Raw genomic sequence first — 27,097 nt, forward strand, 5'->3', positions numbered from 1 at the left:
ATTTTTATTTCAGAGAGGAAGGGAGAGGGTGAGAGAGAGAAAATATATCAATGATGAGAAAGAATCATTGATCAGCTGCCTCCTGCACGCCCTTTACTGGGGATCAAGCCTGCAACCCAGGCATGTGCCCTGACCGGGAATCGAATTGTGACCTCCTGGTTCACACATAGGTCAGTGCTCAACCATTGAGCCACACTAGCTGGGCTTTCCTGTGGCTTTTAATTATGTTGGAAAGTAGCTTGATGATTACACACTTAGGGTTGCTGTTTCTTCCTTATAAGACTGGAACCTCAGACAGAAATCACATGCTGCCTAGGCAGGTGGCATCCCTCCTTGCCTGTTCCCTCCATTTTGGTCCAAGTGGAATCTGGGCAGGTTTGTGGGAAGTGCCCTCACCTGGAGGACTGATGAGTTGTGAATAGTGGTCCTCATTCTGACCAGTCCCTGCTCCCTCTGAACAGTGGAAAATTGAACTTTAAAACATCCAGCAATCTTGATTTATGCACCCAAAACAAAGCTGAGGGTGGATCTCAGACAGTTGAGCAGACCTCTGAGAATTTTTGGTTCTTGTTCATGTGTCTTTGTTCCCTTGCCCTGATTACCTTGTAATTTCCTAGGGCTTTAGTGAGGGTGGGTTTACTTGGGGGTCTGTTGTCCTGTGTCAGTGCTAACAGATATGTGAGCATTGTGAACCTCTAAAGCAGTGGTTCTCAACCTTTCTAATGCCACGACAGACCCACAGGTTGAGAACCGCTAGCAGGGTTGCCTAAGACCAGCTGTGGGCAAACTACGGCCCGCGGGCCGGATTCGGCCCGTTCGGCTGTTCTATCCGGCCCGCGGAGCCGAAAGAGCGGAGGGTTCTCTTGCTCTCCCCTCTGCTCCTTCACCAGCAGCAGTGTTAACATGGCAACGTCGGGAAACATGGCCGCAGCTCCTTCTTCTGAGTGGGCGGATTTATATCCGCCCATTCAGTAGAAGGAACAACCTCTCAATCTTCCAGAGGCTCCTTGTAATGCCCACGGACGCGTCCCCCGACATCACCCTGGGAATGCGTAGACACGTTATCGTGGTGATGTAGGGAGACACGCCCCTGGAGAGCACAGTATCAGAGCATTAGCTAAAAAGGAGACCAACAACACTGTTCCCACTGAAGTTGATGTTTTAAAGACCAAAAACCTTTCAACCCAGTCTACATTGCCATCTACATCTACGTCCCGGGCATAATTTGGAAGTTGCACTAAAGAAAATGTTTAATTTACTGTTTACACATTTAGTTCTTTTCTATTTGTTTTAGTTTTAAATTATTTTATTATATTTAAGTTTAATTTGAAAGGCTTTTGTACCTTTCCTTTGTTAGGCAATTTTATTTTGCCTTTGCCATCTTCAATATAAGGTATGTTATTGTGCTATGATTCCTCCATTTTTTGAAGTTTCAACTTATAATAATTAGTGTTTACATTCTTCTTGTTAAAATGTTTGAAATGAATAAAACTATTGAAATAAAAAAAAAAGACTGTACCCTTTTATGTAATGATGTTTACTTTGAATTTATATTAGTTCACACAAACACTCCATCCATGCTTTTGTTCCGGCCCTCCGGTCCAGTTTAAGAACCCATTGTGGCCCTCGAGTCAAAAAGTTTGCCCACCCCTGCCTAAGACCATCGGAAAACACAGATATTTACATTATGATTCATAACAATAGCAAAATTACAGTTATGAAGTAGCAACGAAAATAATTTTTGGAGGAGGGAAACCAAGATGGCGGCATAGGTAAACACCTAAACTGCTGCCTCGCACAACAATTTCAAAACTACAACTAAAAGACAGAACGGACACCATCCAGAACCACAGGAAAGCTGGCTGAGTGAAAATTCTACAACTAGAAGGAAAGAGGAAAGCTCACAGAGAATTGGAGGTACGGCAAAGGGGCTTTGTGCGCGCAGAGAGGAAGGGCGGCTGAGAGCCTGGCTGACTTTCTCTGGCGGAAGGGGGAAGGAAGCTTCCGACCGCACTGAACCCCAGTTCTGACTGCACTGAACCCCAGTTCCGGGCGAACCCCTGGGGACCCACGCTCTTACGGGGGGAGTCTGGACTCTCGGGCGGAGACTCGAGCTGGGAAAGGCAGAAGTCTGAAGGCGCGCGTGGGCCAGTGCGCACAAAGGCTGCGGAGGTTGCCACAGGCTTTCCCTAGTGGAAGGGAGTCAGAGGATCCTGACTGCACTGAGCCCCAGTTCTGACTGCAGTGAACCCCAGTTCCAGGCGAGCCCCTGGGGACCCACGCTCTTGTGGGGGGAGTCTGGACTCTCAGGCGGAGACTCGAGCTTGGGAAGGCGGAGGACTGAAAGCGCACATGCGCGCAAGGGCAAGGCTGACAGGAAGCCAAGACTGAGACTCCACCCCATCCAAGCTGAGCACAGAGGCTATTGCAATTTGGCAAGTCTAATCCTATAAGGCTGTCTCCAGCACCGAACTTCTCCCAGCATAGACACAGCTGATCCTTATAGCCAACTGACCCGGAGGTCAATTCTTCCCAGTGATACCAACAACAATAAAGACTTAATTACAACAAGGCTGTACACACAGTCCACAAAGGGGTGCACCAAGAGTGTCCACCTCAGGTTAACTGGGGAAGCAGACCCACTGGGCCTTATTGGAAACCTAGCACAAATATCTACCTTACCAACTCAGGGAATCAGTGAAAATGCGGGGTCAAAGAATCAGATCACAAACGAAAGAAATGGAGGAAAACAAACGACTGGATATAGAATTCAAAACCACGGTTATAAGACTTTTTAAGAATATCCTAGAAAAGGCCGATAAATATAATGAGACCCTCAAAGATATGAAAAAGGACCAACTAGAAATTAAACATACACTGACTGAAATAAAAAATATTATACAGAGACCCAGAAACAGACAAGAGGAACACAAGAATCAAGTCAAAGAATTGAAATACAAAGAAGCAAAAAACACTCAACCGAAAAAGCAAAAAGCAAAAAAAAAAAATCCAAAAAGTTGAAGATAATGTAAGAAGACTCTGGGACAACTTCAAGCGTACCAACATCAGAATTATGGGGGTGCCAGAAGAAGAGAGAGAGCAAGATACTGAAAACCTATTTGAAGAAATAATGACCGAAAACTTCCCCCACCTGGTGAAAGAAATAGACTTACAAGTCCAGGAAGCGCACAGAACCCCAAACAAACGGAATCCAAAGAGGACCACACCAAGACACATCATAATTAAAATGCCAAGAGCAAAAGACAAAGAGAGAATATTAAAAGCAGCAAGAGAAAAGCAGTTGATTACCTACAAGGGAGCACCCATACGACTGTCAGCTGACTTCTCAACAGAAACTATGCAGGCCAGACGGGAGTGGCAAGAAATTTTCAATGTGATGAATAGCAAGAACCTACAACCAAGATTACTCTACCCAGCAAAGCTATCATTCAGAATTGAAGGGCAGATAAAGAGCTTCACAGATAAGAAAAAGCTGAAGGAGTTCATCACCACCAAACCAGTATTATATGAAATTCTGAAAGGTATTCTTAAAGAAGAGGAAGAAGAAAAAAATAAAGAGAAAAATTATGAACAACAAATACATATCTATCAACAAGCGAACCTAAAAATCAAATGAATTAAAAACCTGAGGAACAGAATAATCTGGTGAATATAATAGAATCAGGGGCATAGAAAGGGAGTGGACTGATAATTCTCAGGGGGAAAGGGGTATGGGGGGTTCATGAAGAGAATGGACAAAAATCATACACCTATGGATGAGGACAGTGGGGGGGGAGGTAAGGGCAGAAGGTGGGGTGGGAAATGGGTGGAGGGGAGCTATGGGGGGAAAAAGGAGAAATAATTGTAATAATCTGAATAAAGATTTATTTAAAAAAAAGAAAAGAAAATAATTTTTGGTTGGGGGTCACCACAACATGAGGAACTGTATGAAAGGGTCGCAGCATTAGAAAGGTTGAGAACCACTGCTTTAAAGGAAGGGACGTGGAGGAGGAAATTGTGACTTCCAGCCTGCTCTGTCTCAAGACTCCTGATGGAACACTGTGCCTTGACTTCAGCCAGCAGAGTGTCTGCTGTGCTGTGCAGATTAGCTGGCCCAAGAAGAGTGGATTGTGCAGATTATTTTTTATAGTCTGGCCACATGACCATAGATGTCCCACTCAGGTGGTCTGTGTCCCGGTCTAGAGTATGGGAGGGCAGGTGAGACAGAGCTGATGTCCTGTTTGTCAGTGCCACCCAGCCCAAAGCCTTCTTCCCATGAGTCCCCACAATTCTGCTTGCAGCTCCTGATGAAGTGGGTCTCAGTGGGCAGGAGGGGTGCCCTGGTGAACTCCCCTAATCACCAGGTCAAGGGTGACTGTCAGAAAATAAAGTGACTTTCTAGAAAATTGAGACTTTAATGATCATTTTTGTACCATTCCTCCTTCCTCCTCCACCTCCTTTCTCTGAATTTGTACTTTGAAATACCTCTTCGAAGGACAGCAGTCAGCAGAGAGATAATTATAATGTTCCTGCAACTTCAGCCTCCGTCAGCATTTTTCTGGAGCCAGTGATCTGCTTTGTGCTCCTCCCTGCCTTGGCTATTGTCAAGGGACAAATAGGGTCATGAGGGACATCACTGGGACATGAGGCCAGTGATGCAGGGACATGGTGTGGGGAGGACGCCAGCATGTGCCGTACTGAGCCCTGGCATGTCCTTCTGGCCCCTTGCTTTGCAACATCCCCTTTACTGTTCTTAAAAGAAATGAAATTCGCCGAAACCGGTGTGGCTCCGTGGATAGAGCGTCAGCCTGCGGACTGAAGGGTCCCAGGTTCGATTCCGGTCAAGGGCATGTACCTTGGTTGCGGGCACATCCCCAGTGGGGGGTGTGCAGGAGGCAGCTGATCGATGTTTCTCTCTCATCGATGTTTCTAGCTCTCTATCCCTCTCCCTTCCTCTCTGTAAAATACCAATAAAATATATTGAAAAAAAAAAAAGAAATGAAATTCATAGATAATGTATTCTACTTATATTCAAAACTAAAATAGACATGTGCACATATACATATACCTGTAATATAAAGGGGAAAGAAAGGGTGCAAGGTGTCGTAAGTCATTTGTATTTCAGTAGGTCAGTGCTTGGACACAGTTGTACTAAATGCTGAGAAGATGACAGTTACAATGTACCTGGTGTAGGTGTCACTATGGGTGATGAGACTTCTCTTCTCTTGGTAAATTTATGAACAAAACCCTGTCTCCTGTGATTTGCAAGGTGGTGGCAGCCCTGCAAAACATGGCACAGGGCAGCTTGGCATCATGAGTCCATTAGCTCCTGGAACAATGCCTGCTGTATAATAGAAATTTAGAAAGTAATTCATGTCAGAAAACCCATGAAACAATAGAAAATGCATTCTTAAAAATTTGCCATCAGGTGAGAGAAGTTGACAATTTGGGAAGCAGGTGCCATTGCCACAGCTGAGTGCAGAGAGCTAAAGCCTGGGCTGTGAGGGGCCAGCATGGATCCTGTAGCTCTGGACCTTGCACCCCATGTTCCCAGACCCCTCTGAACTCAACACAAGGAGGATAGGCTGAAATAGGGCAGGGGCTGAATGGCTGGGTGGCCCACAGCAAGGACACAAGAGGTCTACCCTCTGAGAGAATCAGGCACATTGGAGGCCAAGTGTAAGTCCATTCCAAATGAGGAGACCCTGGCTGCCCCTCATCTTTGGTGCTCAGGTAGGAGCCCTGTGGCAGTAGACAGTCTTTGTTGGAATAGTCATCAGTCCAAGAGACATGAGCGTCACACTCCTCAAGGTTCCTATCAGCTTTACTAGTATTGTAAGCCCAGGTCACAAGACAGAGTCACTTAGAACTTCCCATTGTTTTTTTTTTTTTTTTAATATATTTTATTGATATTTTACAGAGAGGAAGGGAGAGGGATAGAGAGCTAGAAACATCGATGAGAGAGAAACATCGATCAGCTGCCTCCTGCACACCTCCCACTGGGGATGTGCCCGCAACCAAGGTACATGCCCTTGACCGGAACCGAACCCGGGACTCTTCAGTCCGCAGGCTGACGCTCTATCCACTGAGCCAAACCGGTTTTGGCCCCATTGGTTTTTAATCCTTACCCGAGTATATGTTTTTTATTGATTTGAGAGAGAGAGAAACATGAATGTGAGAGAGAAACATTGATCGGGTGCTTCTGGTACTCAGCCCAACCGGGGATTGAACCTGTAACCTGGGCATGTGTTCTGACCAGGAAACAAACCTGCATGGGACGACACTCCAACCAACTGAGCCACACCAGCCAGGGCTCCTACAAGTTTTTAGGATCTCTGAGGAGTAAATGGACAGCCAAGGGCCACTGCAGGTGAGGAAGACATTCGAGAACCTTAACCTTATAATTAATGTTGTGTGACATAAGGAATTACTGCATCCAAGAACAGGATGCTGTTAGAAAGGAACATTCCAGAAAACCAGAAAGAGCTTTTAAAATTAAATTTAAAATAACAGAATTTAAAAAAATATCTTATAGGCCCTAACCGGTTTGGCTCCGTGGATAGAGCGTCGGCCTGCGGACTGAAAGGTCCCAGGTTCGATTCTGGTCAAGGGCATGTACCTTGGTTGTGGGCACAACCCCAGAAGGAGGTGTGCAGGAGGCAGCTGATCGATGTTTCTCTCTCATCGATATTTCTAACTTTCTATCCCTCTCTCTCTCCCTTCCTCTCTGTAAAAAAATCAATAAAATATATTTAAAAAAAATATCTTAGAAGGGCTGGAAGATTAAGTTGAAGGCATTTTCCAGAAAGTGAACAAAACGATAGCGATAGGGGCATAGAGGAGAAAACTGACCATTAGCCCAGGTGTCACTCCCTGGCTAATGAGAGGCCAGGATGTGGGACGTGGGACAGAGGAGCATGTGGTTAGAGGGGTGAACTGGGGGCCTGAAGGGCTCCTGGGTTCCCTGCACAGAGAGTTGAAAAATACCCCCCCAGAGCACTGGACAGATAAAGCCCTGAAAGCTTTCATAGTAAGAAGGTCATATGAGAAGGACTAGGAATCAGAACAGCACTCTTTTCCCCTGAGAGCCTCTGGTCACCTGCTGGTGGCTTCCCCTGTGTCCATCCAGGGAGTGTCTGCAGTCCTAGGGTCTGAGACCTGGTCATCCCATGTATGAGCTGCTTCCATCCCCAAGAAGCCTGCTCAACCCCTATGCACCAGCAGTGGTTCTAGTGCCCATAGCTGATTTCTGTTCTGAATGGTCATGACTGTGCTATACAGGGTATTAAATTTTTTTCAACTATGTTTTTATTGATTTTAGACAGAGGAAGGGAGAGAGAGAGAAATAGCATTGGCTGCCTCTTGCATGCCCCCTATTGTGGGGCATACTGTTTTCCGGGTAAGTGCCCTGACTGGGAATTGAACCTGTGACTTCCTGGTGTATGGAATGACGCTCAACCAACAGCCATGCCGGCCAGGGCAGTATTAAATGTTTTGAATGAAGCCTCTGGGCAGATTCTTCAGCAACAAATCTTCAGACCAAAGAATTGTCAGAGCTGATTCATAGTGAAGTTTGGTTGGCACCTATCTATGTTTACAGCAGGGAGATTCTGTCTTCCTACTTGCGTCTCTCTTTGGACTTGTTATGTTTATATTTTCTATTAATTTATAAAGCACACTGTAGTTTTTTATCCAGATTTGGGCCGTGGCGGGGTGGGGGGACAGAATAAGCTTGAAGAATATACTTGAATTTTAATTTTTCAATATCCAAGTGAGTGTGTCAGCCGAGGAGTTCTCCATGCTTACCATCTCCCTTTTCCCTTCCTCCCCCACCCGCCCCACCACACTTTGACTTCTTGGCTCCCGAGCAGTCCCAGCTCTCAGCTAGATCCTGCTCTCTGCTATGTAGGGACTTGATGCCCACTTTACTCAACAGGTGCTCAGCCTTCCTGGGAGTGCACATGCTGGAGCCAGGCATGGAGGCCACCTTTCCTTAGAGGCCCGGGCTGGCACCAGAGGGCTCCAGAGAGCAGTCACTCTGTGAGACCAAAATCACTTTAATGATGACGTTGCTCAGCTATCAAACTGAACTTCAGCTTTTCCTCTGCTGTGTCCCCTGAGAATCTTGTTCTCTAATGAGCCCTCTGACCCAGTGTAGGTGGGTAGCTCTGCAGCAGAAGGGGTGTTGGGAGGACAGTGGCCCCTCCTTGTTACCAGTTCCCACTCTGAGTGCCTGTCCCCATGTGTTTTTTGGCAGTGTTGAGCAGAGCTGCTGAAGAGCAAGGATGGTGTGTCCTTTCTGACACAGACCACAATTAATGACCTGATGTCCTGGGTGGAACTCAGGTACATGGGTCTGCAAAGTGCCCAACACTCATGATGCTGGATGTGGAGGGAGCCCAGAGGTGGGTGGAGTGTGGGAGCCTTCTCCCTGTACCCTGTTTCCTCCTGAGTTCTGAGCCTGTGTGGCTGATCTGCCACATGGAGGCAGATCTGATGTTGCCTAGGGTAATTTCCAGGAAGGCACCCACATCCAGCCTTCCTGGAAATTACCCTCATGGGGTCCATCTCGCAGAAGCTGTGGAGACAGGATTGAGAGGAGGCAAGTCCTGGGCCAAATTTGTGCTTCCTGTTTGACAGAATTCCAGGAGCTTCCACCCAAAAAATCTGGTTATCAGGAGATGAGAGCTGGGTGAAGGGCAAATGCTGAGACAGTATGGTGGAGGCAGGCCTGAGTTTTGTTTCTTCCTGAAGAATAGTTCTTTCACATGAAAATATGTACCAGAGAATCTCCTCTCACTTTAAAAAATATTGTGGCAAAATATACACAACATGAAATCAGTTGAAGATCTTACATGTAATGTAACATGTCCAGCACTGTCCCTGATCCTACCAACTTCTCTTGGACTGACTTTTTCCCATAAAAGTAAAAAATATTAAAAGCTAACGATATGGCATGCATAGGTTCTGCAGAGAGCTCTCCAGAGAAATGGCATTTTAGAAATTACTTTACCCTTAATAATATTCTAGGCACACTCCAATTGTCAGTACTTAGGGGCTATGGTGAATCCAAGAACTCGGAAATTTCTCTGCTTGAGATCCACATAAAGTAGGTCAGTTGGAGATGAGCCGTCCTCCTGCAGGCCTGCTGAGCTCTACTCCTGTGCCATCCTCCCTTTGACTGGTGCTGTAGTGCCCAGCACGTCTAGGTCCCTGAGCTGGAGCCACAAGAAGGCTCCAACTGGGGGTAGTCTGTTCCTCCTTGACTCCGCTAGCCTGTAGAGACTGAGTGCTGGCAAGGTGGATCCTGGCAGGCTCCTCTCCAGGCGTCCCCTTCAGCCGCCCTTTGCTTTCTTGCAGGGATCGACTACAAGACCACTACCATCCTGCTGGATGGCCGGCGGGTCAAGCTGGAGCTCTGGTGAGTCAGGCTGTGTGGGATTGCGGTGCCTGGGGCTGGGGGACAGCACTTCAGAGTTTTAGCTGGAGCCTCAGAAGCTAAATGAAGTAAGTCAAGAATCCTTAAAGGAACAGGAAGGAAGGAGTCCTGTTAACATTTTTTAAGTGGAATAGCTGTTAAAGAGGTCCTGTGTAAACATGGAATGGATTTTGCTCTGTGATGTAGAAACCAAAAGGTCCAGGGCTGTTTGTTCTGATAGAACCCAGCTCCCTTTACCCATACTCATTTCCACAGTAGCCACAGCCCCCCTTCGCTCCCTTTTACTGGGCTATACATTTTCCAGAGCCTTGAAGTTGAGATGTGAAATTCCCATAGGTGTGGGATTCTCCAGCCTGGCAGGGTGGTCTCCTAGAGCAGCGGTCTCCAACCGGAGGTCCGAAAGGTTGGCAACAGCTGTCCTAGAGCACTCAGGCCCACAGAGGTTGGCCAGTGTAAGCTGTGGAGGGGGCGGGAGAGCACCGTGTAGGGATCACGCTGCACATGCCAGGGTCCCACAGGACCATCCCACTGACGCCCCCTGTGTTTCAGGGACACGTCGGGCCAAGGCAGGTTCTGCACCATCTTCAGGTCCTACTCCAGGGGCGCACAGGTAAGACCAGCAATACTGCCCGTGTTGCTCTCCAGAGGGACAAGGCATACTTCTGTGCTGTCAGACCCCATGTGTGTGACTCTTAAAAAGTTTTTATGTTGGGCCATCAGGCTTCCACTAGGCTGCCCTCTGAGCGAGGGGCCTCAGCTGTCAGAGAGCACCAGGTCCCATCCCTCCTCTCCCCGCCTTGTTCCTGCTCTGAGTTTCCACCCTGTACTGTGCAGATTCCACTTAGTTACCTGGTTCACTAGGAATCAAAAGTGACTTCCCTGTCACCCAGGACCTCCATGTATGGAGCGAGGAGGCTGCTGGGGCAGCCAGGTCCATCACAGGGCTAGGGGCTCCCAGGGCGGGCTGGGCTGTGTTCCTAATCAGGACTGTGGGGACTGAGCTTTGGAGCCACTGTGGGAAGGGCTGCTCATAGAGACAGGGTGTTAGTAAAGAGCAGGAGATGGGGGCTATCCAGGGGCTGCCATGGAAGTATACCCAAGTTTGGGTCAGTGTACAGGGGTACAAGGGCACCCTGACAGCTGTACAGGGGCATTCGGGGGGGGGGCGATGTGGGGGCTCACTTATCCTCTGGACTCCCGAGCGTGTTCTAAGGAGAGGGGAGAAGTAGTTGCAAGAATCGGCCAATTAAAGGCTGTTGCTGCTGTGTCAATGTGAGGAGTCTGATCAGTCCTGTCTGTAATTCAGAGCAGGCCATGACCCACCCCCGCAGACTTCTGGAATTGCCAAGGAGACCCCCAAGTTTAAACCTGCTCTACACACCAGGCAGGGTCCTCCACCGGGAGCAGCACTCCTGTGAGAGGGGGCACTTGGACGGGTTTTGGGGCCTCTCACTGTGTGGGGCATGAACTCCAGGTGGGTCTGCACTCAGCAGAAGCAGCGGCTTTCTGTCACCCCCCTCACTCTGGCTTGGGCTCATGGGGAGCCCCATGGGATGTCCTTTTAGCTTTGTTAGTCAGAATTGATGAAGACTGCAGCTACCTATTTGGCACTCGGCACTCCTGCTGATCTTGCTGCTGCATGAGACTCGAGGAGGCTGAGGGAGAGAAGTCTGTGGCAGGAGTCTGGCTGAATCTGCTTAGGTGTTGTTAGGAACCCCCCGACCTGTGCCTTCCTCCAGGGCCTTCCTCAGTAGGGGCCTTTTATACATGGTGGGAGGCAGGGAGATACTGGACGTGGCCTTCTTCTCTCCTCAACAGGGGTGCCGAGGACCCCCAGGCTGGGCTTGGCAGCACTTGTCCTGGGAGCATCTGCAGAGGTGTGGGTGATAGCACCTGGAGCCTTAGCTTGATGGTCCCCCAGTGTGTGTGGTGTTGGGGGCATGTAGGGGTGGTGCTTCATCTAGCAGTTCCACCTGGAGCAGCTAATCCTCAATAATCAAGGTGTGGATCACAGCTTGGGGACGTTTGTCAGCACCAGAGGTGAGGTTGAATAGCTAGAACTGCCTGCAGAACCCAGTGCCCTTTAGATGAATGCATCCCATGGGTCCCTTTCTCTTTTTAAAGAAGTGACTGCATATGTAATTTTATACATACAAGAAGATGAGAAAGTTGTGTTCCAAAGGTGCTGTTAGCCAGAATGACGGGATGGCTGAGTTCTGTTGTCTGCCTTATGCTTTTGAGCATCTCCTAATTATCTACAATAAACACATACTACTTTTGAAATAAAGAAAATGAAAAGATAAGGGGGTAGTTCTTGGGTTGTGATAATGAAGGGCAATTGGGAAACCTCAGGAAGGCACTGAGATTAAACCTGAGAGAGCTCAACTGATCTGTGCAGTCTGGCTACGAACGTGGAACAGTCTGAAGACAGTTGTTTCTGTTCAGCTAATTGAGGACACCTAACAAGCTTGGGCATTTGTCATCATATACAGTGTTTCAGGGAAGCAAACACTGAGTTACTTTCGGTTTTCTCCAAAGCATCCAGTCCAGTTGGTTGTGTATTTGTTGTTGCTCTTGCTTTAATTCTAGAGGTTCTTGTCAATTCTGGGCTGAAGGAGCCAGTTGCACATTTCGGGCCTGAGTGCTGAGTAGTGGGGTCTGAGCTCAGCTCTGCCCTCCTGTGCTCTTATTGCAGTGGCTTGTTCTGCTCTGTCCCATTTCCGTCCTGCCTGATGGTGGCAGCACAGATGTGAAGGCAGCATCCAGAGTAGACCGCCTGGTTTTGCTGCTATGTAGCCCCTGATGGTACATTGAATTGCAGGACTGTCTCTCCCAGTCAAGTTTTATATTTGCAGTCACTTTCCTACCCTTGGTTAAGACTGGAGAGACCTTATGGGGTCCCTCAGGGCCCACGTTACAAAAGCCACCACCAACCCCTGACTGCTGTCATCTGTTCTGCAACAGGACTGTCTTATAGTTCTTAACCATGAGAAATAACCTTTCTTAAAACTTTTTTTTTTTTCTTTAATTTCAGAGAGGAAGGGAAAAGGGAGCGGGGAGAGAGAGAGAGAGAAACATCAATGATGAGAGAGAATCATTGATCAGCTGCCTCCTGAACATCCCCTACTGGGGATCAAGCCTGCAACTCAGGCTTGTGCCCTGACCACAAGGGAATCAAACCATGACCTCCTGGTTCATAGGTTCAACCACTGAGAAACACCAGCTGGACAAGAAATAACCTCTCTGTCCCTGACCTCCTAAATGCATGACCCTTGTTTTGTGTTGCCGAGATCTGATGTGGTCACTCATGGCCCTGGGAGGCTAGTGCCTCTGCTGCTGAAGAGAGCAGGTCCCCTGGGCACAGTGTGCTAAGAGAGCTGGAGACGGGGGTGGGCTGGGTGTCCTGTGTAGTTGAGGGTTTGGGGTCAGCTGGAAGAGCAGGTCTCCTTCTGGATAGAGATCAGTTTGTCCACACAAAAAGGGGTTTCAAGGTGTGGGGTGTGCACTTAACCATTCAGTGAGTGCTGGTTAGGACCGATCAGGTGGGTGGGCATATGCCTCAGGAACCATTTAACAGTTGCTCCTCATTTTCAGTCATCACTTACTTCTGGGCAGAGCCTAAGTGCTTGTGGGGGTGGGACAGAGGCTTCCACTTGCAGCCTGAGTTCCTTGGGAGCTCCACCATACAAATGCATGATACATGCCAAAATGGGATTGAATTTTTTTAGTTAATCCTCACCTGAGGATATTTTTTTCTGTTTATTTTTTATTTTTAGAAAGAGAGTAGAAGGAAGGGAGAGAGAGACATCAATATGAGAGAGACACATCAATTGGTTGCCTCCTACATGTACCCTGACCAGAGCTGGAGATCAAACCTGCAACTCAAATATGTGCCCCTCGAACCTGAGACCCTTCAGTGTGTGAGTCGATGCTTTAACCACTGAGCTACCGGCCAAGCTAGTTTAAGCTTTTCAATGTTACATAGATAAGCAAGAGGATAAGCCCTCATCCATCTTTTCAAAATGTGGTTACATCCTAGGAAACATTTTCTGTGTGGTGTGCTCTATGTTTATATTTCTATTTTAAAATACCATACTGCCCTGGCCAGTGTGGTTCATTGGATAGAGCATCAGCCTATGCACTTGAAAGGTAGCAGGCTCGAATCTGGTCAGGGGCACATACTTGGGTTGCAGGCCCTTGTTGGGGTAGGTGCAGGAGGCAACCAATAGATGTATCTCTCTTACATTGTATCTCTCTCTCCCCCTACCTTCCCTCCCATTCTCTTTAAAAAATCAATGGAAAGAATATCCTCAGGGGAGGATTAACAAAAAATAAACACCATATTATACATATTATTTGGGATCCATGCTTCTCACTATGCAGTCTGTTGTGTACCTGCCCAGGATCAGCATGTGTGCACCTCAACTTATTCAGCAGCCCCCACTGCATATGCAGTTTGTTTCATGCTGTGATGAACATCTGTGAGGGCTGATCTTTGGACACATTCTTAGTCATTTCTTAGGAGGGGATTTGGAGGGTTGATGGCACGTCTCCATCCAACCCCAGACCAGAGGGCTTTGTTCCCTGTTTCCCAAGCAGCAGGACTCACTCCTGCTACCCCATGGTTCCCTTCCAGTTTTATTCTCTTGTCCCCATCAAACTGGTTTGTTCAAGTGGGCTCAAGGTAGGCGGTCTTTCCTTCTAATCATAGCCCTTCCACCTGGGGAGGTAGGCAGCTCTGTTTGCTCTATATGAAGCTTTCCGTCCAGAGGGCCACTGGATGGGCGTTCAGTAATTTCTACATTCCTCTTAACAGGACCTAGGGGCTACATTTAAGTCTTCCAAAATTTGAAGAACATTTTTTAAGGAGAAAGGCTTTAAAATCACTCATTTTGAGATGGAAATATCCTGTGCCTTCCATCTTAGGCACACTTTTTTCCTGTCTCTGTGTGTTGGGAACATAGGCTGATGAAGACACCGTGGGTCAGGGAGGTTGTGAGCCTGCTTCAGAGCCTGCTCCATATGGGCGGTGTGAGGGTCTGGGGCACTCTCTGGAGTCACTTTCCTAAGGCCTATGACAGGTCACTGCTGAGACATTCAGAGCAGATGGAGACAGCCTAGAGCTGAGCTCTGAGTAATTAGTCTCTAAGGGATGTGACAGGAAAGTCTGTAGCAAGCCCTCTGCTGGCCAGTGGAGCTGCACATGCAGCTGTTGGAGTAACTCATGTCCTGTTCTGCAAGTTTGGGCTGGAAAACTCAGGAATACCTTGCTCAGCTCCCCTGGGGCCCCAAGGAAGGACAGGAAAAACTACACTTAGTTGGAGTGTCAGGCAAGTCGTCCACATCTGCCTACCAGGATTATCCACAGGGTCTACCCCACACTGTAGATCTGCGTGCATCTGCTTTAGCTCCCATGACTTTCAAATGGTCACAGGATAGTGCTTCCTGTGTACTTGGAGGAAAGGAGTTGAAAAAATGCCACTTCTGCCCTAGCCAAGTCCCCAAGGGGAGGGAGAGGGCAGCATTTAGCCTATGAGATCCTTAACCATGGATGACATTGCTGCCACCCCACATAAGGGTGTCCACGGCCACATGGACCTGGCCAAGGTGAGAAGACACAGTGTCCAACACCAGAGACCCCTCTTAAATATGACAGGGTGTCTCGCAGTACATTGTCCACACTGCCATGTGTTAAGTATCGTGTACAATCCCCTGAAAGATAGCTGGTTGTGCCAAGTGTCCCTGCCCTGCCTGTCTTAGGAGGAAGGGTGCATGTCCATGCCGGGGCCCATGTCAAAACAAGAGGCCTCCATCTGGCCGACCCCTCAGCCTTGTAACACCCTTGTCCTCCTTACAGGGGATCCTCCTGGTATATGATATCACCAACCGCTGGTCCTTTGATGGCATTGACCGGTGGATCAAGGAGATTGATGAGGTAGGTGTGCACCTGTGGACACCCCCTTCCATGGCCATCCTCCTCAGGGCACGTGTGCTCCCATCCCCACAAGAGCCTTTGTGGCCCCCATTTGCTGCTTCTCCCGTGGCCCCAGCTCTGTGCATCCTTTCTTGCATCCATGGCACTTTAATGTCGGGGTCTCATGCCTCAAGAGGCCATGGCTCATGGGTCTGAGCCCCACCTTATCATAGAATTGGGATGGGGACAGCCAAGAGGGGGGCATCCTGGGTTCATACCTGTGCTGAGTCTTCTGCCTCGCCCCCCCAGCATGCACCTGGGGTCCCCCGGATCCTGGTTGGGAACCGGCTACACCTGGCTTTCAAGCGGCAAGTCCCAACAGAGCAGGCACGCGCCTACGCAGAAAAGAACTGCATGACCTTCTTTGAGGTCAGCCCGTTGTGCAACTTCAATGTCACCGAGTCCTTCACTGAGTTGTCCCGCATCGTGCTCATGCGGCATGGCATGGAGAAGATCTGGAGGCCCAACCGAGGTGAGGTGCGGCTAGTGGGGCCACCAGGGCCTGTGACCTGAGTGTAGAGTGCAGTGGACAGGCGACCCTTCAGAGGTCGTGGTCCCTCCCAGGTGTCCAGGCTCCCCAATTGTAGAACTTCCACAACGTGCTGCAACTAAACCAACTTGCATCCTGTGTGTGCTTTATTTGGGGGTCCCAGAGTTATGGGAGAGACCTTATATTCCGATGATGCCCTCATGCTGGGGGTGGTGACATGTCTCAGACCAAGCAGGGGAACGGCTTCTAATCCTGTGTACTTCCCTGTCCTTCAGCTGCTCAAGCCCTGTCCACCCCAGAGCTGCCAGGGTTAGCTAGTGTTCCCAGAAGCTTCAGTCTCCTGCGGTGCTGGGGGCAGAGCTGGCTAAGCCCTCAGAAGTGGGGTCCCTAAGGACATTTCTCCGGGTGCAGCTGTAGGGAGAAAGCAGGAGCAGGGTGCCATCCAGGGCCTGCACCCAGTGGTGCCTGGCACCAAGTAGGGTAGTGGAGCATCCAGGGTCCTGGTTTGGAAACCTCCATCCCTCACAAGTGTCACTTGTGCTCATCTGGCCACATGACAACTTGTCCCTTCGTGTTCCCCCCACTCAGGTCCTTAGGCTCTGAAATCTCTCAGTACCTCACTGTCTTTCTCTCCACTCTGAACGTCCCCATCATCTGACCACCCTCCCCATGGTCTGACCCTCTCCGTGGCCTGCCCCTGCCATAATCTGATCCTCCTCCCATCTGACACCTCCCCCACCACTGATCCCTTTCCCCTATGGTTTGTTTTGACCCCTGTCATCTGACTCACCCTCTCTGACCACCCTCCACAGTGTTCAGCCTGCAGGACCTCTGCTGCCGTGCCATCGTCTCCTGCACTCCCGTGCACCTCATCGACAAGCTCCCACTGCCTGTCACCATCAAGAGCCACCTCAAGTCCTTCTCGATGGCCAATGGCATGAACGCCGTGATGATGCATGGGCGTTCCTACTCGCTGGCCAGCGGGGCGGGGGGTGGCGGCAGCAAGGGCAACAGCCTCAAGAGGTCTAAGTCTATCCGTCCCCCCCAGAGCCCACCCCAGAACTGCTCCAGGAGCAACTGCAAGATCTCCTAGCAGGGGAGGCAGGCACCGCCCATCCGGACACGCTTGGGGAGTGAGGTCTCAGGCTTGGGGAAGCTCCTTGCTGGGCGCTCGGGCGGCACCATGTGCAAGGAAGACTTTGGCCACATGACCCCTCCTGGGAGCGTGGGGCACACCTAGTAGGCAGGTGGTCTCAGCCAGAGGAGCTCTGTAGGACAGCAGAGGCTGGGCCTCTAAACAAGCCCAAGGCTGGGCCTCCAAACAAGCCCATATGCTGTTCCTGGTCACACCTCGAGGGAACTGTCCTGGGGTCCCGTGGGGCCTGACTCACTTATTTATATAGAAGACATTTCACCACTTTTATACCTTTTTAAAGGGCCGACAGGGAAGCCTTAATGCAGCCATGGGGTGAGCTCATGTCTGCTCGTGGGGATGACCTTTGGGACATTGGAGAGGGTGGAACAGGAGGCAAAGATGGGAAGGAATCTGCTGTCACTTACACTTCACGTGGGGTCTGGACTGTGCAAGGCCCAGTGGGGACACATGAAGCTCTGGGCAGCACTCTTGGACCCCGCTACCTGTGCCAGCCTTTCTGAGTATTGTGCCTACCACACAGTACTGGTCAGTGGTGTGGGTGTGGGCCCTGCAGTCTGCACAGTGGGGTGATGTTCCTGTGTGTCATGGAGCCATGGACTCCAAGCAGAATGTCAATGTTTCTGGGAGGAGAGAAGTGGGGTGCACCTCCCTCCCTGCGTGGAGATACTTTTACACATGTTGCTACGTGAGATGGGCTCTGCATCTGTGTGTGTGAAGGTGCAGAGCTGTCTGTAGGCAATGAATACTTGAGGGGTTGCCAGGTGCTCTGCAGGTTTGGACTGAGTCTTAGCCCACTCGCCTCTGGGCGCCTAGACCCCACTCTAGCCAGCTTCTGTTCCCTGACCTTGGTTATCACCCCATAGCTGCTCCTCACCTGGCATCGCCCCACTTTGAGGTCACATGTCACCAGAACCCAGTTCTTAGTGATGCCACCTGGAGCAGTCATAGCAGTGGACCTCCTCCATGATCTGGCAGCCAACCCTGAGCTGGAGGCCTTCATTCCTTCCACCTGCCTGGCTGGTGACATGACCACCAGTCACACTGGTGCTCAACTCTACCTCCTGCTGGGCTCCCCTGGGCCTGAGATCCCCTGGGACTCCTCTGTGGAGGGAGCCCTATGCCTGCTGTTCTGGGAGACAATTGGGCAGGGGTCTGTGGCCCTTGTGAGCAGAGGTGCCTGGGGGCCCTGCCCAAGGCCTAGCCACCAGCAGGGTCAGGCAGAGGAGGCCCTGCCTGTCCTGTCCTGCCAACGGAGCCCCTTTCTTTGTATTTTGAACCAAATAACCTGGACTTTGTTGTGAGGGTGTGGACGGTCCTGCGTTCACCACATAAACACTACCCTTTGCTGCTGACACTCGCACCATTCCTGAGCTCATTTTGGACAGTTTTTGTTTCTTTGTACAGTAAATGTGAGCTCTGACCTCCAGGCTACATTTTATGTGAATTAAAGTCTCTGGTTTTAACTGGCTGGTCAGTTGGAGGTGTGAGGTGGGGTGGGTCTGCACTCTGACACATGATGGTTCCAGGGCTGTTTTGTCGATCCCACCACCCCCATGACTAGTCTTGTTGACTGGTACACTTCCTGGCCCCTGGGGCCAAGTGTGGCTGCATCAGCCTCCCTGGATACTGGGATGAGCTGTGTTTCTCTGGGTTAGGCAGGCAGCCCTCCCCAGCCTGTCCTTCCCTATGCGGCAGTAAAACAGATGGCTGGCGGGATCACCTGTTCCCCGCTGCCCCCAAAGGCTGGAGTCTGGGATCCTGAACCTGGGAAACTGAACCCTCCCTGGGGGCTTTGGTGGGTCATAACCACTCGGGTTCACTGCTGCCTGGGAGGGCAGTGAGCATGGAGCAGGGATGTGGTGGAGACAGTGGGCTGTCCCCTGACACGCACTCCAGCCCAGGACCATCACACTGCACATTACCCCCACCTCAGGCTGCAGCTTTGTGGGAGGGTTCTGGGCCTTGAGCCCCATCCAAAGTCTGGCCCCCCGGCCCCCCATGCCTGAGGCCCCCTCTCAGGGCAGATCAGTGGCGTCCTCTGCACCTGGGATGTCTTTTGGTCTCATTCTGACCAGACCAGGCTCTTATTACCCTGCCTCCTGGGTCAGAAGGTCAGACACAGGGTCATGGGACGTTTTCCATCCAGTCTTAAAGCAGATGCTCCTGGGGCCCCAGACCCCAGGGAAGAGTTTGGGAGGGCAGATTCTGGCGGTCCCAGTGTTTGATCTCCCTTCCCCCTCCTTCCGGGTCCTGAATCCAAGCTGGGAGGGTCTGTGAGGCTGCTTTGATCCCCTGAGCCCACAGCCTGGAGGGAGGAGGGCCTCCGGTTACAGTGTCCCCTCCCCTCCCCACTCTGACCAGAGCCAGCCCTTCTCCGCCCCTCAGTTACCCTGGTGGCCAGTGTCTCCTTGCTCCTGGGCTTCAGCCCCTCCCCCACCACGCCCCCTGCCCTCTTAACCACAGAGGGCCAGGCTGGGAAGGGGTCTTGCCAGAGCTCAGATCTGGAATCCACCCAGTCCTTTGCACAGGAGTGTTGAGAAGGAGCATCTGCTGTGGGCTCAGACCTTGGGGGCCAACGAGGAGCCCACAGGATCGGTCAGAGGCCCAAGGTCAGGGTGCTGACCACAGGCCTGGAAGGGTGAATGCCTGAAGGGATCAGGGCAAAGCAGGGTCTGAAGGGCTGGCAGCCACACACCCCCGCCCTCTGGGCCGGTGGTCCCCATGTCAGCCCAGAGGCTGCTTCTACCGCTACTCCTCATGGTTGGGCTGACCTCGGGGGCCAGCCTGCTGCAGGGGCCCAGAAGCCACTCAGGCGTGTGCCCCAACCAGCTCAGCCCCAACTTGTGGGTGGACGCCCAGAGTACCTGTGAGCGCGAGTGCATCGGGGACCAGGTGAGTGTGGGCACCATCCCCACCCACCCTGGTGGGAGTCCCAGGGAATTAGGGTGGCCTCGGGGGAGCCCAGACCCTATCCCCTGACCCCCAGCCCTTGGAGTCTCCTTTTCTCCCACATGGGGTTTCAGGCCATGCTTCTATGAGGGTCTTAAGGAACACTCCATCTTGACCCTCATCGCCCACCCCACCCTGGGGCTTGTTCTCAGGACCAGCCAGATAGAAAGGCAGGGGCCACATTTGGATGCCCCTTTGCAGCCTGGCCATGCATCCCCTGAAGTGGCCTTGAGCATGCTGCCCATCTTCCCTGGGCCTCAGTTTCTTCATCTGTACTATGGGAATAATAATTAAACCTGCTTTGAGGGGGGTGGGGGGGATCTGAGGATTCAGTGAGATGACATACAGGACTTACCAGTGAGGCAACTGTAATAGCACTGGAAGGAAATTTGTGCAAGCCTGCTTGGCTTTCCAGAGGGAAAACAGGCTCAGGAAGATGCAGTAGGGGCACCCCAACCTAGCAATGCCAGAGCCCTGGGTGAGGCTGGGGAATGTTCGGTTGCCTACTGAGCTGCCCCTCCCCCCTCTGCCCCCAGGATTGTCTGGCCACTGAGAAGTGCTGCACCAACGTGTGTGGGCTGCAGAGCTGTGTGGCTGCCCGATTCCCTGAGGGTGGCCTGGCTACACCTGCACTGGTGGCCTCGTGCGAGGGCTTCTCATGCCCACAGCAGGGCTCAGACTGTGACATCTGGGACGGGCAGCCTGTGTGCCGCTGCCGTGACCGTTGTGAGAAGGAACCCAGCTTCACCTGTGCCTCAGATGGCCTCACCTACTATAATCGCTGCTACATGGATGCGGAGGCCTGCCTGCGTGGCCTCCACCTGCACGTCGTGCCCTGCAAACACATCCTCACCTGGCCACCCAGCAGCCCAGGGCCACCTGAGACCACTGCCCGCCCGACACCCGGGGACACCCCAGTGCCACCTGCCCTCTACAGCAACCCTTCCCCACAGGTGGTGTATGTGGGGGGCACCGCCAGCCTCCACTGCGATGTTAGTGGCCGCCCGCCACCCGCTGTGACCTGGGAGAAGCAGAGTGAGCAGCGGGAGAACCTAATCATGCGGCCAGACCAGATGTATGGCAATGTGGTGGTCACCAGCATTGGGCAGCTGGTGCTTTACAATGCCCGGCCTGAGGATGCCGGCCTCTATACCTGCACTGCACGCAACACTGCTGGCCTGCTGCGAGCTGACTTCCCACTCTCTGTGGTCCAGCGGGATCCAGCCAGGGACAGGGCCCCCAGCGCCCCTGCTGAGTGCCTGCCCAAAGCGCAGGCCTGTGCCAGCCCCCTCTCCAGCCATGTCCTCTGGCACTTTGACCCACAGCGGGGTGGTTGCATGACCTTCCAAGTTAGCAGCTGTGATGGAGGCACCCAGGGCTTTGAGACCTATGAGGAGTGCCAGCAAGCCTGTGCCCGCGGACCAGGGGATAACTGTGTGCTGCCAGCGGTGCAGGGCCCCTGCCAAGGCTGGGAGCCACGCTGGGCCTATAGCCCACTGCTACAGCAGTGCCACCCCTTCGTGTATGGTGGCTGTGAAGGCAACAGCAACAACTTTGAGAGCCAAGAGAGCTGTGAGGATGCCTGCCCTGTGCCACGCATGCCACCCTGCCGGGCCTGCCGCCTCAGGAGCAAGCTGGCGCTGAGCTTGTGCCGCAGTGACTTTGCCATTGTAGGGCGACTCACAGAAGTGCTAGAGGAGTCTGAGGCTGGTGGCGGCAGCATTGCCCGTGTGGCTTTAGACGATGTGCTCAAGGATGACAAGATGGGCCTCAGGTTCTTGGGCACCAAGTACCTGGAGGTGACACTGAGTGGCATGGACTGGGCCTGCCCCTGCCCCAATGTGACAGCAGGTGATGGTCCGCTGGTCATTATGGGCGAAGTGCGAGACGGTGTGGCTGTCCTGGATGCTGGCAGCTATGTCCGTATCGCCAGCGAGAAGCGCATCAAGAAGATCTCAGAGCTGCTGGAGAAGAGGGCCTGCGAGCTGCTCAACCGCTTCCAGGACTAGCCCCACCTACCTAGAGCACTGCCTGCCTCTGTCCTCCAGTCCTCCCAGTCCCTGCCCCCCCCAATAAAAGCATTTCCCAGGAGGGACATCATGGCCTGCTGGTGGTGAGCCTCCCAGGGTTACCATCCTTCCCCCATCCAACCTGTAAACCAGCTGGGTCCTGCCACCACACTGGTGTTTAGGCTCTAGTTCAAGGTCACCTTGGAGCACCAGTTCCCTCCTGGAGAGCCTCCTGTCTCCCTCCAAGAGCACAAGCCAGGACTAGGTCCAGGGGTGGGTGCCACCTCTGGTGGCAGGAGGGCCATGCAGCCAGTTAAGTCCTGCCTCAGCAGCCTGAATCTTCTCTCTTCTCTGCCGTGCAAGTGGAACAGCAGGGTCTAGGAACAGCAGGGTCCATATACCCTGACCCCATAGGCCAGACCTCTCCTGCCCCCAGGAATGGAGCCCTTGGAGACAGCCTGCACACCCAGCACCACCTAGGGTGCTCCCAGGAAGAGGCGTAGTGGACACCAGCAATAGGATAGCAGGAAACACTTTATTCCCAGGCTCTCTGCAGCCCTGTGGCCACTGACCAAGAGCCCCCAGAATGAGCAAGGCCAGTCTGCATGGCCTGGTCCAGGGAGGCAGGGGCTGGCTATCTGTCTTTGTCCCAGAAGAGGCATCACTGGGGACATAGGCATGCAGAAAGAAGGGTTACTCTTTCCGGAAAATCAGGCATTTGTTGTTGGCTGGCATATCCACCTAGGAGAGATGCTTTGGCTGGAGAAGCTGCCCAGGGAAGCCACCCAGACCCCCAGGCCTTGCCACCTACCATGTTCTCCAAGAGAAGGCCGTTGGCCTGGCCTAGGTCCTCCAAGAAGGCCGTGTCCCGCAGCCCCCACTCTGGGTTTCTGCAGGGGAAAAGAGGTAGAGTTAGGAGTCACCCAGCTAACCTGCCTTCCCAAGTAGGCCCATGCACCCACCCAGCTCTAACCTGCATCTGAGGGTCAGGTCAAAGTCCACATTACTCTGGGGAGAGATCTTCCCATTGACAGCGTAGGGCTGTGGAGACAGAGGGACACAGCTCTGCCGATAGCCCCTGAGTCAGCCACTGGGCAGACTTGCAGGCTGTGCCCAGAGGATGAAAAGGACACACTTCTCCCTGCTCCCATGAGCCTAGGGGGTGTAGGGAGACAGAGCGGAAGGTCTGAGCCTGTTTCAATGGTGGCAGGTAGCGGGGGAGAGGGCAAAGGAAAATCTTGAGACAGGAGGGAAGGAGACTAGAAAAGAGGGGACGGCTGAGGCTGGTTGGGATCGTAGGGCCTGAGGAATTCCATCTCGTGCAGGAGCACTCACCCCATAGGTGATGAGCAGCGCCTTGGGTTTGAGCAGGTGTCCTGCTGCTCTGAAGAGCCCCTAGGGAGGGGAGAGGCAGGATGGCAGTGAGGAACTTTACCCAGGCCTCCAAAAGAGCTCTGGGCTGGGGCCTGGAGACTCAACCTGAACTCCCCAGGCCCCAGTGCTTTATGAAATGGGGCAAACCTGGCACCCAATGCAGGGGGAGGGGTGCCCCCTGTGGCAGGTACTGGTCCTTGGGTGGCTCGCTTCCGCTCCCACAGACCTCGGTGCAGTTCAGGGGGCTGATGTGGGTCATGTTGATGCAGAGCAGCAGGTCCAGCGACTGCGGCAGGATCCCGCCCCATTTCTCCCAATCCCAGGTCACGTCCAGGTACAGCGGAGCCTTCACGTTGGACAATCCCTGGGCTTGAGTGGTGGCCGAGATGCTGTCGGAGGAGCAGCCCGTGAGAGGGGGTGGCCCGTGCACCCGTTTCTGACGCCCCCTACAACCGCGCTCATAGCAGTCACGTTGGCTCGAAAAGCCGGGGTGACAGGGCGAGGCCCACTTTCATCACCCGGGGTCCCGTCTTCCCCGCACCTGTCCAAGCAGCGCTGGTCCACGTCAGACGGCTGCCACTCCGCAAGGGGGAAGGCCCGCGCGAAGTGGGCCGCATGCTGGCCGGAGCCCGAGGCCACTTCAAGCACGCGAATGCCGCGCTGAGCCGGGTCCACATACTGCCGCAGAACGCGCAAAATTGGTTCCTTGTTCCGCTCGGCGGCCGCTGCCAAAAGCATCACAACACCACAGCTAGTCCCCCCAGAGCAGTAGAATGGCCGCTGCGAGGCCCGCCGGGAGTTGTAGTCAGGCCGTCGGGAAGCCCGCCCCCCGCGAAGCCCTCCCCCACGGACTACAGTTCCCAGGAGGACGGGTGCAGCAGTTTAAAGGGCCCGCATCATCTGGAGGCGCGTAGGGAGCGGCTGCCCCTGCGGTGCATCGAAAGGAGAGTTTGGGTCGCTGGTGTGTAGGTGCTCCTCAGCTCAGCACTCTGTCGCCATGGCTGCCCTAACATTTTCATAGCACTTGTGATTCTGAAATGGTCTCGTTCGTGCTTGCACCGGTTTTCTCTCGTCTTGAAATTTATGCTGTCACCGACAGTTTTTTGAGATGGGGCAAAAAATAAAACTAAAGACATCATGTGCGCCGCCCGGGAATCGAACCCGGGTCGCAAGAATGGGAATCTTGCATGATACCACTACACCAGCGGCGCCTGTTGGGTCCTTCGCGGACCGCGAGACCTAGGAGTTTGTGACGCAACCTCCCCCTCCACCCCACCCCCGCTCAAAACTGTCATAATGCGCGTCCCGCGCCACCCCTACGGCCGCAGCCTGGGAGAGGCGGGTCTAGCGGCTGCAGCCGGCAGCTGGAATAGGAATCCTCGATGGTGGGAGGTCTCACAATGTCGCTTGGAAGCTGGAACTAGGGACCGGGGTTTGTGGACCGCTTCGACTGGGGCCTGCGCCGTGGAAGCCATGGCAACCGCGGGTTTTCCCGAGCGGAAGCGTGCGGGGGAGCTTCAGGTCTGCGGGCTGGTCCCAGCCTGCGGGAACTGGGCAAGCCTGAGAGAAGGGGACTCGGTGATGCTCTGAGCTTGTCTGTGACACTGAAATGACCAGCGCTAGCCTGAGGCCCGCGCATGGTGGGAGGAATCAGTGACCCCCGAATCAAATCGGAGGCCGATTTGTATCCAAGGTGTTTCCCCAGTTGTCCGATTGGGGCCCATGTCTCAGAAGGGCCCTTTTTCTCAGGCTGACAGCCGGTGCCCTGCAGTCAAGACTAGCTTATCTCCTTTGCTGGCAATTTTTCACCAGTGAAACCTCGGTAACCTAGGGCACTCAGACTCTAACCCAGACTTTAGCCTGGCATTGCCCACCAGGGGCGAGGGGTCGTGCGGGGTGGGACCAGTGACCAGGGGGTGTGGGTCTAGAGATATCTTGACGGGGGCGGGGGGTAAATTTGTTGCCCTGCCCGGTATTCTAGTTCCCATACCTTGGGATTGACTTGGACGAGGACAGATCCTGGAATTTATTAATTTCTGGTTCAGGGTGAGAAGTTAGATTGGCCATCAGGCATAACAATGAGGGTCCATTGTTTTCTATGGCTAATGCTCCTAGACATACATGAGTTCCTAGACTAGACAAGATGTCCCTCCCTAATAAGGGAATGGGGCATCCGGGAACAAGAAAGGCATGACTAAAAGTGAGATTCCCGAGGCAGCAGCCAAAGGGTTAAGTAAAATGGTAGCGTTGAGAATGCCCATTTACCCGGTGATCAAACAGGTTTTGGGAGAAAGAGGCCCCGGTGAATGAGTCAGAGCAGAGTAAGCAGCTCCATGTCTAATAAAAACGTAATGGGCTTACCAATGTCACAGCAAGGGTTACCCAAGGCTCCCCTGGCATGATGGTCAGATGTCTGGTGGGAGCGGTAGGAGGCCTCAGACACTGGTCAGTTCTCAGGTGCTTCAGCCCTCATTGGTTTGGAGGCACTGGGTTCCCTTTGGAGCCCAGGACACTCACTTTTCCAATGGCCACCCCTCTGGCAAAGGGCACATCGTCCTAGAGGCAGGAGAGCCAGAGTCAGTTGTGGGCACTTCTTCTTTTTATGTTCTTCTTCTTCTCCTTTTTAAAAAATATATTTTTTAATTGATTTCAGAGAGAAAGGGAGAGGGAGAAAGAGATAGAAACATCAATGATGAGAGAAAATCATTGATCGGCCGCCTCCTGCACACCCCCTACTGGGAATCAAGCCCACAACCTGGGCATGTGCCCTGACAGGAATGGAGGCTGGGATCCTTCAGTCCACAGGCCGATGCTCTAGCCACTGAGCCAAACCTTGATCCTTTGATGTCCCTTGCAGTCTGGGGGTTGGGTGACCCTGAGGGGGCATAGGACTTAAAGCTGAGCCTAACAAGGGAGCCTCTTGTTTCCATCAGGTGGCTTTTTGCTCTTTCTCTGCGTGGTCTCCATTGTTAAAACACTGAAAGCTATGTTTCCAGTTGCTTAGTGGGGTCTGGGGTCCCAAAGCTAGTTTTTGTAACTCCTTCCTGGTGTCTGGGGATGCCTGCTGAAAAAAATGCATCCCCAGAAGTCCTCAGCCCTCAGGGTTAATGTTTGTGTTCTTTTGACTAAGAAATTAATTTGTTCCCTATTGTCAGTTGTACCTGGGGTTTCTGTGGCGAAATAACAATCGGTTTTGAAAAATTAAAGGGAGCTTTCCAACCTTTTAATTTATTAAAATTATCACTCTGTTTTATCATCTATGTGCCTTTTTTTCTTTATTTCCCATTTCCATTTCCCTTCTCGAGTATTCCTTCTCCAATGTCTTTTCTTCCTGTAGTATGTTTTTTTTAATCTTTTCTCACCCCTTTTCACTTCTCTTTTTGCTTCTTCCCTCTCAATCCCTCTGCAATTTATACAGTCCCTCTGCGACTTACACAGACCTTCTGCGACTTTCCTAGTCCCTTTTAGCTTGTCTTTTCTTAAAAAATCAACTTTAGAACAACCTACTTCTTTCCTATTTTCTTAAAAATATCTTACCATAACTTATCTTTTATTACCAAAATCATATTTCCCCCCAGTTTGATTAGAATTCTTAATTCTTAGAAATTTTAGTTTTTAGTGACACCTAAAAGTAAGTAGCATTCTTTAGATTGGCAAATATATGAACATGTTTCATGATTTTTAAATATATATATTTTAATCCTCA

General features: G+C 52.0%; 3 protein-coding genes across 9 annotated transcripts in view; 2 read left to right on the forward strand and 1 right to left on the reverse strand.

Moving 5' to 3' along the window:
• RAB40C (RAB40C, member RAS oncogene family) overlaps positions 1–18,522 on the forward strand; it is a 33,863-nt gene extending 15,341 nt beyond the window's left edge. For 3 of the 4 annotated variants that reach the window (XM_080677766.1, XM_080677764.1, XM_080677765.1), the window contains exons 3-7: positions 9,361–9,421; positions 9,989–10,049; positions 15,297–15,374; positions 15,663–15,885; positions 16,716–18,522. In XM_080677766.1, coding sequence (XP_080533892.1) covers positions 9,361–9,421; positions 9,989–10,049; positions 15,297–15,374; positions 15,663–15,885; positions 16,716–16,996 — 704 coding nt within the window. In that variant the 3' untranslated portion in view covers positions 16,997–18,522. The remainder of the gene's footprint in view (positions 1–9,360; positions 9,422–9,988; positions 10,050–15,296; positions 15,375–15,662; positions 15,886–16,715) is intronic. The other variant, XM_080677763.1, reaches the window with a different exon arrangement.
• A 1,147-nt stretch (positions 18,523–19,669) lies between these two features.
• WFIKKN1 (WAP, follistatin/kazal, immunoglobulin, kunitz and netrin domain containing 1) lies at positions 19,670–22,096 on the forward strand. Its single transcript, XM_080682507.1, has 2 exons — positions 19,670–19,951; positions 20,545–22,096. Exons 1-2 carry the CDS (start codon positions 19,781–19,783, stop codon positions 22,015–22,017), a joined length of 1,644 nt encoding a protein of 547 aa, XP_080538633.1. The 5' UTR covers positions 19,670–19,780; the 3' UTR covers positions 22,018–22,096.
• Positions 22,097–22,533: 437 nt separating this feature from the next.
• Positions 22,534–24,192, reverse strand: METTL26 (methyltransferase like 26). 4 transcript variants are annotated; one of them, XM_080677268.1, is made up of 6 exons: positions 23,933–24,192; positions 23,618–23,780; positions 23,353–23,412; positions 22,991–23,058; positions 22,829–22,907; positions 22,534–22,758 (listed from the first exon to the last, which is right to left on the reverse strand). In XM_080677268.1, the coding sequence occupies exons 1-6, from the start codon at positions 24,127–24,129 to the stop codon at positions 22,711–22,713; spliced, it is 615 nt and encodes a 204-aa protein (XP_080533394.1). In that variant the 5' UTR covers positions 24,130–24,192; the 3' UTR covers positions 22,534–22,710. The 4 variants fall into 4 exon arrangements, with proteins under 4 accessions (XP_080533394.1, XP_080533397.1, XP_080533395.1 ...); XM_080677269.1 differs by lacking the exon at positions 22,991–23,058 and having other exon boundaries at positions 22,540–22,758; XM_080677271.1 differs by lacking the exons at positions 22,991–23,058; positions 23,618–23,780 and having other exon boundaries at positions 22,535–22,758; positions 23,933–24,178.
• Positions 24,193–27,097: the final 2,905 nt, after the last annotated feature.

This window comes from Plecotus auritus (genome assembly GCF_963455305.1).
Source record: "Plecotus auritus genome assembly, chromosome: 7".
Taxonomy (NCBI): domain Eukaryota; kingdom Metazoa; phylum Chordata; class Mammalia; order Chiroptera; family Vespertilionidae; genus Plecotus; species Plecotus auritus.

What these genes read in the sequence shown, in the direction of transcription:
- WFIKKN1 (XM_080682507.1), top strand. Translation starts at nt 19,781, where the DNA reads ATGTCAGCCCAGAGGCTGCTTCTACCGCTACTCCTCATGGTTGGGCTG. An exon ending in GCGAGTGCATCGGGGACCAG is followed by an intron (nt 19,952 to 20,544) that starts GTGAGTGTGGGC and finishes CTCTGCCCCCAG; the next exon opens with GATTGTCTGGCCACTGAGAA.
- METTL26 (XM_080677268.1), bottom strand. Translation starts at nt 24,129, where the DNA reads ATGCTTTTGGCAGCGGCCGCCGAGCGGAACAAGGAACCAATTTTGCGC. An exon ending in GACCAGCGCTGCTTGGACAG is followed by an intron (nt 23,781 to 23,932) that starts GTGCGGGGAAGA and finishes CTCCTCCGACAG; the next exon opens with CATCTCGGCCACCACTCAAG. An exon ending in GCCCCCTGAACTGCACCGAG is followed by an intron (nt 23,413 to 23,617) that starts GTCTGTGGGAGC and finishes TCCCCTCCCTAG; the next exon opens with GGGCTCTTCAGAGCAGCAGG.